General features: G+C 48.5%; 1 protein-coding gene across 2 annotated transcripts in view; it reads right to left on the bottom strand.

Moving 5' to 3' along the window:
* Nucleotides 1-6,904: 6,904 nt before the first annotated feature.
* Nucleotides 6,905-11,989, bottom strand: part of LOC102945825 (zinc finger protein 436) — a 1,196,575-nt gene continuing 1,191,490 nt past the window's right edge. Inside the window, exon 7 of one of the 2 annotated variants that reach the window (XM_043528698.1) lies at nt 6,905-11,534. In XM_043528698.1, the coding sequence (XP_043384633.1) occupies nt 10,525-11,534 (1,010 nt within the window). In that variant the 3' untranslated portion in view covers nt 6,905-10,524. Of the gene's footprint in view, nt 11,802-11,989 lie in introns of both variants that reach the window. The other variant, XM_043528697.1, reaches the window with a different exon arrangement.

The raw sequence follows: 11,989 nt of genomic DNA, 5'->3' as shown, positions 1-11,989 counted from the left end.
CAATGCATGCCTTGTGAGGTATCTGATCTGTTGAACATTAATATCCTGTTTAATTGTATATACTGTCACTGTATGTGAAGTTATAACAAATCGATAGCAATACTTTACTGAAATGTGTGGTAATTTGGGAATGCCCACAGCTGGCCTTTCAGTGGCAATAAAGGAGCAACTGTCACGGGCCAGACAGATGTTGGTGGCCCACCAAGAAGAATCCACTCTCTGAGACTCCTCAGAGGGAGCACATATGCAATGGGGGCTGCCTAACCCCCATGTCACAGCAAGGATCCTTCTAGCACCTGTAGAGGAAGTATAAGTGAGGAATGATGACATCACCACTGGGCCTTTCTCCTCCCTCATCCCAACACCTGGAAGATCGTGTGGAAGATAAAGACTTTGAACTGGGGAGGTTAGTCCCAGGCTGAGAGGGAATTCAGTCTGTGTATTAAGAACTGTGAACTGCCTGGAACATCCAGCGGGGTGAGAAACTAAACTGCTTGATTAAAATCTTGCTTAGTCTGTAGAATTTAGACTGCAATTCTATTTTTTATTTCTTATGTAACCAACTTTGATCTCTGTGCCTGCTACTTACAATCACTTAAAATCTACCATTCTGTAGTTAATAATCCTGCTTTATATTTTATTGAAAACAATGTGTTTTTGGTTGAAGTGCTTGGGGAATCTAAGCTCAGGTTAACAAGGGCTGTTGCATGTCCACTACAATTGGTTGGCGTGGCAGACTAATAAATGAGCTTGCACAGTCCAAGGGAGTCTTGAGCAGTGTAAGACGGTACATTACTGGGGTGCAAGGTTGGGGGTTGGAGTGATTTTTCTGGTGCCTCTCTCTATATAATTCATGACTGGCTGAGAGGACCTTCATGCAACATAGCTGGGTGCGTCTCCACATGCTGATGGCTGAGTGATCACAGTGCTTGGAGGGGTTTGCTGCTTGTCACTGGCAGAGCATTGTAAGAGACAGCCCAGGCTAGAGAGTTAAGGGGGCACAGTGGTACCCCAGTTCCACGTTGTTCTGTGTTTTTTTTTAAACGTGGTTGCATGCTGGTACACAGAAAGATGTTGAATCTCCCTCACCAGGGCTGGCTCTGTGTCTGGAAAGGGCTCTGGTCTCAGCAGAGTTGCAAAGAGGTAAAGGTTTGCACAACTGTGCTATGCCAGAGCCATAAAATCCCCCAGTGTGTGGAGATCCCTCAATCTCCTGCAAGGGAAACCGCATGTCTCCCAGGAACCAGCTGACATCTCCAGAGGGCCTCCAGGAACATTTTCCCTTCTGTTGGGTTTGTAGAAGGGCAGCCACCCACCCAGCACATCTACATCCACCTTTGTCTCTGAGTAACCCTCTGAGCCAGGGAGCTCAACACCGGTACCCGAGCAGAGAAAGAAGAGAAAGACAGCACAGCCTCCCCTCCTTAGCAAGAACAAGAGCCCTCTCATGGCAACAGCTAATGAAACCCCCTCACTACACTCTCCCCCTGGGGATGGAAACTGGGCTCAGGAGGGATCTGGCCAGAATCCTTCTCCCTGCCTGGAACTGTGCCCCACAGAGCAGCATCCCCTGCTGCCAGCAGGGCTGTGTCTCATCTCATGGGCTCCTTTTGACTGGGGATCTCTCTGGATCCATGGGTCCCTGGTCACCTCACAATCTCTTCAGGCTCCTGATTCCTACCCAGATAGCAGTGCTAGGAGGGGGAAGCGAATGTAGAGGAACCCTGGCTCACCAGACAACTTACAAAGGGAAACCAGATTGACAGGGACACCTGCAGCAGGGGCTGGAGGACAGAGGGTAAGGCTGTGGGAGGGGACTGGAGCAGCAGGGATAGCTAAGCTAAATAACCATTTCCCCCCGCACCTCCCCTTTGTGTCTCATTTGTTGCTATTTCTTCCTTTCCCTTGTAGCTCTGTATCACTTTCACCTCCTGATCCTCTCCCTTCTCTAGTTTCCTCCTTTTTTTTGTTCTCACCTCTTTCACTCCCTCTCTCACACACACATTCTCTGTCTCTCAGTCACATAATCTCTGAGCCCCACAACCCCAGGGATCTCTCAGCTGCCTCATGGTCTCTGGGCCACCTCATCGCCCTGTGGGGCGCTCAGACCCACCCCATTCCATATTGGTCCACCCTCTAGCACGCAGAGCCTTCTCAGTCCCCTACCTGGGCTCTGTGCATCATCACACTCCTGCCTGTGAACACGCCCTGTCCTCGCTTCTCCACCGGCTTCTCACCACCAGCAAATCACTCCCATGCGGTACCTGTAGCTGGGATCTGGTGATCCAGGACAGGTCTGGCTCTCAGCGACGTCTATTCCCCCAACCCCGAGGGTGAACTCTCCTTAGCAGTGGAAGTATCAGGGGGTGGGACCCGCAGCAGGGGGGCCTGCTCTGTGGGACATGTTCCCAGTCTGGGAGAAGGAGTCAGGCTGGATCCAGACACGTGCCATGATCCCAGGCTGAAAGCAGCAGGTTTCATCACCTGGGCCACCAGGGAGTTCCAGGCGCTGCTCAGGGATAGGAGGCTGCGCTCTACTCAGGGTTGGAGCTTCCCGGGTCAGACACTGAGGTTGCCACCTTCATTGTCTGGGAGCGAGACTGAGCAGCCGGCGGCTGCAGCGGGGTCTGTGCCAGGGAGAGACCTGCATTAACCCCGCTCTGTGCCCAGCCCAGCTGGAACCAGCCCCTGGGGCAGCCCCAGGCTCTGCCCACCCCGGCTCCTAAGCCGGAGTCTGTAGGGGATATAGACACCTGGGGAGACTGCACTGGAGCTGGGAGGGGAGGCCAGGCCCCTCTGCACAGCGCTGGGGAGATATCTGGGGAAAAGCTCCAGCCAGGGACACAGGTAGCTGGGTCCCTGCTGTCTGTTCCCCTCAGGCAGGTCTCTGGGTCTGTCCCTGGCCTGGCCCTAAGCTGGACCCGCTGCCCAGGGGCTGAGAGGCTGGGTGTATGTGAATGGGGGTGAAGCCCTTTGAGAGCCCCCCAGGGAAAGCCCTAGAGAAGGACAGGGATGCGGTGGGGTGATGGGTTCGTTGGTTTCCCACAGAAAAGGGGCACTGCCCCAAACCCAGAACTGAAAGGGGCAAAACAGTGACATGTGCCTGTGAATTAGCCTCCAAATGTGCCCCCAGCCAGGGCAGCGCAGTGGACACAGAGCTGCAATTCTGCACACGGTGGCCTTTGCACACTCAGTAGGGGAAGGGGAGAGGAATGGCTGGAAATAACTGGGTGCAGAACTGTGGGTGTAAATTCAAAGACTGATGCTGGCTCACGTGAGTAATAAAGTGACCAAGTGTTTTCCCAGCCTGGCAGAGTCTAAATCCTCTGTCTGCATGGAAAGAGCCTGGAGTGGGGGTATTGGGGTGTGAAATGAACTAAAGCCACTTCTGTAACCTCCCCCATTGCCCTTCTCACCCTGACAGGCTGCCGAATAACATCTGTGTTTTGATCCAGATCATCCCAGCCTCCCAGGGGACAGGACAGGGAAATGGCAGCAGTGAAACATACTCAGGTAGGAGATTGTCTGCCAGCTGCTGGAAGGTTTGGTCAGAAATGAATGGGGGGAAAGAGGGAGGAAAGGAAAAGGGGAGGAGAACAGAACATGAAATCTCTGCTGGATTCTTTAAACGTGAGCCTTGAATTACATAAGAACGGTCTTACAATGGTCAGACTAATGGTCCATCTAGCTCAGTATCCTGTCTTCCGACAGTTGCCAGGTGCTTCAGAGGGAATGAACAGAACAGGTGATCATTGAATGATTCATGCCCTGTCATCCACTCCAAACTCCTGGCAGCCAGAGGCTAGGGACACCCAGAGCATGGGTTTGCATCCCTGACCATCTTGACTAATAGCCATTGATGGATCTATCCTCCATGATCTTATCTGATTATTTTTTGGCCTTCACAACATTCCCTGGCAATGAGTCCCACAGGTTGACTGTGCATTGTGTAAAGAAGTAGTTCTGTTTGTTTGTTTTAAATTTGATACCTATTGGGTGACGTCTGGTTTTTGTGTTATGTGAAAGAGTAAATAACACTATGTTACTTTCTCCACACCAGTCACGATTTTATAGACCTCTGTCATATCCCCCTTTAGCTGTCTCTTTTCCAAGCTGAACAGTCCCAGCTCCTACCCTTTGTTTCCTGTCTTTTAACCAGTTACTGATCCATGAGAGGACCTTCCCTCTTATCCCATGACTGATTGTGTTGCATAAGAGCCTTTGGTGAGGGATCTAGTCATAGGCTTTCTGAAAGGCCAAGATCACTATATCCACTGGATCACCCTTGTTCACATGCTGTTGACCCTCTCAAAGAATTCTAGAAGATTGGTGAGGCATGATTTCCCTTTACAAAATCCATGTTGACGCTTCCACAACAAATCTTGTTCCTCTATGTGTCTGATAATTCTGTTCTTTACTATGGTTTCAACCAGTTTGCCAGGTACTGAAGTCAGGCTTACCAGCCTGTAATTGCCGGGATCACCTCTGGAGCCTTTTTAAAAATTGCATTACATTAGCTATCCTCCAATCATCTGGTCAGAAGCTGATTTGAGTGATAGGTTACATATCATAGTTCGCAGTCCTGTGACATTCCCAGCGGGGGTGTGTATGTGCGTGGAAATTTGTCACTGTGAGAGAACAAAGCCCTGGACGAGCTGATATCAGAGGCCTGTTGCCAGTGCAGAGTGTGCCCCAGCCATCAGCCTCCTGGAAAGGCAGGGGATGGGCTTGCATCTCACAGGGGTTTAACCAGTCACTGCAGGACGGCACACTGCCTCTCTCACGCTGGCCGAGCTGTGCGCCCCTTGAGAGAGAGCGCCTTGTGACGTTGGTGCCTGTGACATATGATCTGTATAGAGAACAGCAGGTGATGGCAGATTACGCTGCAATGTGGTGGGTGGGGAGAGGATGTGTAGGGAGTGGGGAGGGGTAGTGGAGAGCAGGATGGGGGCCATATATGGGGGTCACGGGAGTTACAGACACCCCCAGCCCGGTACTCAGAGTATAAACAGTCCCTGTTCTATTCCCTCCTCTCCCCCCACCACACTCCTCACCCCAGTGTCCCCTCCATATCCCCATTTCCCCTCCTCACTCCTTCCCCACATTCTCCCCAACTCCCCTCCACTTTCACTCCCCCCCAGGGTCACTTCTTCCCCCCACTCTCACTGGCTCCCCTCCACCACCCTTATAGTCCCTGCTGCTTCCCCCCCAAACCCAACTCCTGCCCCTCCAAAAGCCATCCTCTAAGGCTGTGTTATGTCTGGTACAGTCCAGGCTGTATGATCTCACCATGCAGCCAGCTCAGCCACTGCCTGTGATGTGCACACAGCAGCAGGGTGCACCAGAGGGATTCCTCTGCCTGCAGCTGGATTTGGTCTCTAAATCAGGCTTTTCTGGTTTTCATTTTCACCAAATCAGCAGGATGCTGCCAGTGGCTCCCTAGAACATTCCCTGGAATTTTGGAATGGATCGGCTGCAGTGTCCAACAGATATCGCATCACAGACACAGGGAGAAATCCCTTTGTGTGGCGTGTCGGGCCCTGCTTCCCAGGGGCAGGGGGCTCTGGTGGACCGTGCTCAGAGAACCCTCTACAGGGACATCATGCAGGAGAATTATCAAAATGTGACCTCTCTGGGTAAGGAATCCTGGTCCCTTGGGTATTAGAAGTAGGCATATCTCTGAAGTACCTCAATCACTTCTACCCAGGATCCTTTCCTGGTCCCCTATATTTCAGGGGGATCATCCCAATAGTCCCCAGACCATTGAGAGAAAGCCTATCCCCTCTATATTCCTCCCAGAGGAGAGGCAATTCAGAGACAGTGTGGAGACATTAATCCATCCCCATCCAAGGGAGAGGATGGGTGTGTGACACCCTGACACCCCCATATTCACCACTGTTATATAATTAGGATATGTTTTGCACAAATTATGCCTTGTGAGGTATCATTCTAAAAGTTTTGATTTACTAGACAATAATATCTCATTAGATTGTATGTGCTATCATTATATGTGAAGTTACGAAGTTTGGCTATGTATGTGTTACTGAAACATGTTCTTAGGTTGAAAACACCCACAAGCAGCCTTTCAGGTACAACAGTAAAAAGGCCAAACAATGTTAATGGCTTATTGAGGAAATGCACACAAGAACAACAATTACCCCAGGAACTGTGTACAATAGAAACCTCTCAGAGATAGCACTACATATTGGGAACTGTTTGACCCAGGTCACAGCAAAAGAGCTTTCCAGCAAGTGGGAAGAAGATATAAAAGGGTGAAATGACATCATGATGGTACCTCACTCTCCCTACAACAACACACCTGGAAACACCTGAGGAACAGAGACTGAACTGGGGGAAGTGATGATCCAAGGCTAAAGGGATTTCTAGCCTGTATATGAAAACCTGGGAAACCCAAGCTGCAAAGCAAAGGCAGCTTGTGCCTTAAGAATCTGCCAGCTTGTTTATCACTCTGTGTGAGAATTTGGTAATTCATATCCTACTTCACTAGTATATTAAGCTCAGTTTGTGTTTTTGTTTATTTACTAGGTAATCTGCTCTAATCTGTTTGTTCACATCAATACAAACCAAAATATCTGCTGAGGAGTTTTTATTAAGGGCACAATTCAGGATCTAGAAGGCCTCAGCTTCCCCTGTCCTTGCTCTTCAGGGCTGGGAATGTGCAAATGGTGGGAGAGGTCAGGAAATGATTGGTCCCAAGTAACTGTAACTGGCTTTTGAAAATACAAGTTTTTCTCATTGTAGAGGGATTCAGAGTCTCTAGTGTGACAGCAACAGGGAGGGATAGGGATGGAAACAGGAGTCAGGAACTTGGCTGTGAAATGCACTAAAGCTCCTGAACCCTCCCCAATCACCCTTCTCGAAACGGTAGAAAATTGATAAAGGAATCAAAAGAACAGAAGGAGAAATCTATGGCCAAAATAACCACCACACCCTGCTCCACCTTGTTCTGTCCTCCTAGGGGTTGGTGAATGGAAATGGCTAAAGCAGATCCAATTGTGGTAGGGGATTTTTTAGGAACCTTATATTATTGTTCCATTATTGTATTACCAAGGAGCCCTAGTCATGATCCAGAACCCCATTGTGAAAGGCGTAGTACAAATGTAGAACAAAAAAAAACATAACAAAACCAGTGGATGTTTTGTCTGGTGGCTGCAGTTGTTCGCTCCCCTCCAAAGCAGGTCCAGGGCAGGGGGTGAAATCAGAGCCCTGGTGTTGGGGTTTGATGGCCCAATTTTTGATCAATGGAGCTGGCAGCTGGGACAGAGAACAGGACAGCAGAGTGCCTAGGGGATAAATCCCCTTTTCCCCAATAGAGACAGTTGCTACACCACGGAGTTAGTATCACAGAAAGCACCAGAAAACTAGAAGCAGGAGCCAGACACCTGATGGGAAGCAAACGCCTGGGATGGAGTCCAGCCAGGCTGTTTGAGAGCCCTTTAGCTGCTCTGTGTCCTCGGGGAAACGTCAAGATTCTGCCCAGGAGCAAGTGGATTACTCACTGAGCTGAAAGAGAGAATAGACACTGGAGATGCTGCTGGTGAGGAGACAAGCTGCTCCCCCGCTGGAGGCGTCTGTGTATCCAGCCTTGTGCTAAGCTCACGAACTGAGGAAATTCCCCAAGATGCCCAGGGAGATGAAGGGTTTGCAATAAATCTTTTATTCAGGAAAGCAGAAACCAATGTTGAAAAAACTTCACTGCGAAATAAAGACTCAACCAAAATCTAAATGTCCAGAAACACAAGACCCCCATCATCCAGAGACCAGGTGAATTCCCTCCCAGGGCAGTCATTTCAGGAATAATCACATTGTGATCTGAGTCTCGGCTTGAAATCAGGGACAAGGGAATCCAGCTAAAACCCTTCGACTCAGTAAAACACTCTCCCTGACAGAGAGAGCTAGGGAAGAATGAGACAGTGGCAGAATAATAAAATACAGTAATAAAAGAAACTTTCTAGCTGAAGATGCCAATATTCATAGAATCATAAAACTGAAAGGGGCCTCAAGAGGTTATCTAGTCCAGTTCCCTGCACTCGTGGCAGGACTAAGTATTGTCTAGACCATTCCTGACAGGTGTTTGTCTAACCTGCTCTTAAAAATCTCTAATGATGGAGATTCCACAACCTCCCTAGGCAATTTATTCCAGTGCTTAACCACCCTGACAGTTAGGAAGTTTTTCCTAATGTCCAACCTAGACCTCCCTTGCTGCAATTTAAGCCCATTGCTTTTTGTCCTATCCTCAGAGATTAAGAAAAACAATTTTTCTTCCTCCTCCTTGTAACCTTTTACATACTTGAAAACTGTTATGTTCCCTCTCAGTCTTCTCTTTTCCAGACTAAACAAACCCAATTTTTTCAATCTTCCCTCATGTTTTCTAGACCTTTAATTAATTTAATTAATGGGATGACTTAGGCAATAGTAGGACTGCCAGCCTTACAGATCCTGGGCAAATTAATGGAGTGGCTGATACGGGACTTGCTTAATAAAGAATTAAAGGAGGGTAATATAATGAATCCCCATTAACATGGGTTTATGGAAGACAGATCCTGTCAAACTAACTTGATTTATTTTTAATGAACTTACAAGTCTGGTTGATAAAGGTAATGGTACTGATTGAATATACTTAGACTTCTGTAAGACATTTGACTTGGTACTGCATGATACTTTGATTAAAAAACTAGAATGATACAAAATCAACATGGCATATATTAAATGGATTTAAAACTGATTAACTGACAGGTTGCAAAATATAATTATAAATAGGGAATCATCACTGAGTGGGTGTTTCTAGTGGGGTCCAGCAGGGACCAGTTTTTTGCGGTATGCTTTTTAACATTTTCATCAGTAACCTGGAGGAAAACATAAAATCATCACTGATAAAGTTTGCAGGTGACACACAGATTGGGGACTGTTACAAAGTCGGGTGCCAGCAAACCATATGCATTTCAGTATGGCCAAATATAAACTCATACAATTATGAACAAAAAATGTAGGCCTTAATTACAGGGATGCAGGACTGTATCCTGGGAAGCAGTGATTCTGAAAAAGACTTGGGGGTCATGGTAGATAATCAGCTAAACGTGAGCTGCCAATGGCTCAAAGGGCTAATGCGCTCCTTGGATGTCTAAACAGGGGAATATTGAGTAGGAGTAGAGAGATTATGTTACCCTCCATATTTGGCAATGGTGTGACAGCTACTTGAATACTGTGTCCAGTTCTGGTGTCCACAATTCAAGAAGGTTGTTGATAAACTGGAGAGGGTTCAGAGAGGATCCACAAGAATGATTGAAGTCTTGGGAAACATGCCTTATAGTGAAAGACTCCAGGACCTTGATCTATTTACTTTAGCAAAGAGAAGATTAGGAGGTGACTTGATCACAGTCTCTAAGTAAGTATCTTGGAAACAAATATTTGACAATTGGCTCTTCAGTCTAGCAGACAAAGATCTAACAAGATCCAATGGCTGGAATTTGAAGCTGGACAAATTCAGCCTAGAAATAAGGCACAAACTTTTCAACAGTGGAACAACTTCCCAAGGCTTGTGGTGGATTCTCCATCACTGGCAATTGTTAAATCAAGACTGGATGTTTTTTTAAAAAAGATCTGCTCTGGTTCAAACAGGAATTAATTCAGGGAAGGCCTATGGCCTGCGCTATACAGGAGGTCAGGCTAGGGGAACACAATGATCCCTTCTGACCTTAGAATCGATGAACACACAGTGATTAGTGACATCCCACAACTCTCCAGAGAGGTGGGCGACTATTACTATCTCCAGGGCAGAGACAGGAGCAACAGGACAACAGAGAGGGGAAGTGACTGGTACAGGGTCACACAGGGAGACACTAGGAGAGTTGGCTACTAAACCAAGAAGTCCTAACTCCCAGTTCCTTCGCCCTGCTCTAGCCACCTGACCACACTCTCTTCTCAGAGCCAGGAGCCAAACCCAGGAGTGCTACGTCCCAAGTCCCCAGCTCTCACTGTTGGCCTCTCAGGAACAGGGCAATCAAACCTCTCGGGGGAATCTCCCCCCATGGATTCCCCAATGTCCAGTGCACCCCCGCATGTCTACAGGGATGTTCAATACACCACGACTTGCTCTGAAATCCTGTTACTTCAGAGCAGTAGCTCTCGGCTGCTTTATAACTACAGCCCCATATGACTGCACGTCCGCGTGCATCTGTCCTCAAGGGCCCTAGGAACTGCAAGGATGACTGGATGGCAACGGGGAATTTTTACCTCCCTGCTAAATTGGAAAGCGAGTGTAGAACTTGCACAAAATGTCTCCCCACTAATTCCATTGCCTGCTCCCCCCAGACCCTGAAATGACTTATCTCCCCAGTGCCCAGCACTCCCCCCTCCTTTGGCCTCACCAGCCGCCCTCAGTGAAATCCAAACCATCCACCTGCTTGCTGCGCCCACTCAGCCCATCCTCAATTGCAGCAGGTTTACACTTTGCTTCAGGGGAGCACAGACCCATTGCCCCACAGGGACAGCTCCCACTGCCTTCTATCCTGTGTGGAGTTTCTGGTGAGACACGAGGGAGACCTTTGCCTTGTAGCTTTTCCCACAGACAGAACATTTATAGGGTGTCTCTCCATTGTGCATTCTCTGGTGTCTAATAAGGTGCCATTTCTGAGCAAAACTTTTCCCACACTCGGGGCAATTATAGGGCCTCAGGCCGGTGTGGATTCTCCTGTGTCTAATAAAGGCTGAGCTGTGACCAAAGCTTTTCCCGCAATCGGAGCATTTATAGGGCTTCTCTCCTGTGTGGATTCTCCGATGCACAATAAGGTCGGAGCTATTACTGAAGCTTTTCTTGCAGTCAGGGCAGTTATAAGGTCTTTCTCCTGTGTGGCTTCTCTGATGTGAAATAAGTTCTGAGCTCTGCTTGTAACTTTTCCCACAGACAGAACACTTATAAGGTGTCTCTCCCGTGTGGATTCTTTTATGTATAGTGAGGTCTGAGCTCCGAATGAAGCTTTTCCCACACTCGGGACACCGAAAGGGTCTCTCTCCAGTGTGGGTTTTCTGGTGTGTAATGACATGAGCCTTCCGACTGAACCCCTTCCCGCACTCAGGGCAGTAGAAGGGCCGCTCTCCCGTGTGGATTCTCTGATGAGTGATAAGGTGTGAGCTCCGACTGAAGCTCTTCCCGCACTCAGGGCAGTTATAGAGTTTCTGTCCCGTGTGGATTCTCTGATGCTTAATGAGGTTTGAGCCATCACTGAAGGTTTTCCCACAGTCAGGGCAGTTATGGGGTTTCTCTCCCGTGTGGGTTCGTCGATGTGAAAGAAGTTCTGAGCTGCGCTTGAAGCTCTTCCCACAGTCGTGACACTTGTAGGGTCTTTCTCCCGTGTGGACTCTCTGATGTATAATCAGGGTAGAGCTCCGACTGAAGCTTTTCCCGCACTCGGGGCAGTTATAGGGTTTCTCCCCTGTGTGGTTTCTTTGATGTACAATAAGATGTGATCTCCAACTGAAGCTTTTCCCACACTCAGCACAATCATACGTTTTTTCTTTAGTGCAGATTCCTGGCTGGATCGTGTCTTCGGGAAGGTCTTTCAAAACTCCTTCACGGTGAGTGGATTTACCCCGTGTCTTCCCTCTGTGGTTTCCCAGCTGCCTCTCTGGCCTGAGCTGACTCTTGCAGGTTGCTTTCTGGAGTCCTGAGCAGGGACTGTTCCTTTCAGCTCTTCCTGACTGCATCCCATGCCGTTCCACTTGCTCGGGACCTCCCTGCTGAGAATTCTCCGCCTCCTTCTCAGTCACCATCCCATCCCCTCCTGGGACAGAGTGAAAATTCAGACATGAATATCAATTTGATCTGAGATGAAAGGGAACCTCAGAAAGGAGAGTGCAAAGTGGGGAGCAAACCAAAATAACTGCTGGGAAGACTGAAAAAAGCAGGAGCTGAATGTCCCCTCCTCCAAAACCTTTCTCCGGAAGAGAGGGAACCAATTCTGCCTCCATA

This window comes from Chelonia mydas, chromosome 14, assembly GCF_015237465.2.
Source record: "Chelonia mydas isolate rCheMyd1 chromosome 14, rCheMyd1.pri.v2, whole genome shotgun sequence".
Lineage (NCBI taxonomy): Eukaryota > Metazoa > Chordata > Testudines > Cheloniidae > Chelonia > Chelonia mydas.
Note: the sequence above shows the minus strand (reverse complement) of the source record. Positions and strands in the feature narration are given on the sequence as shown.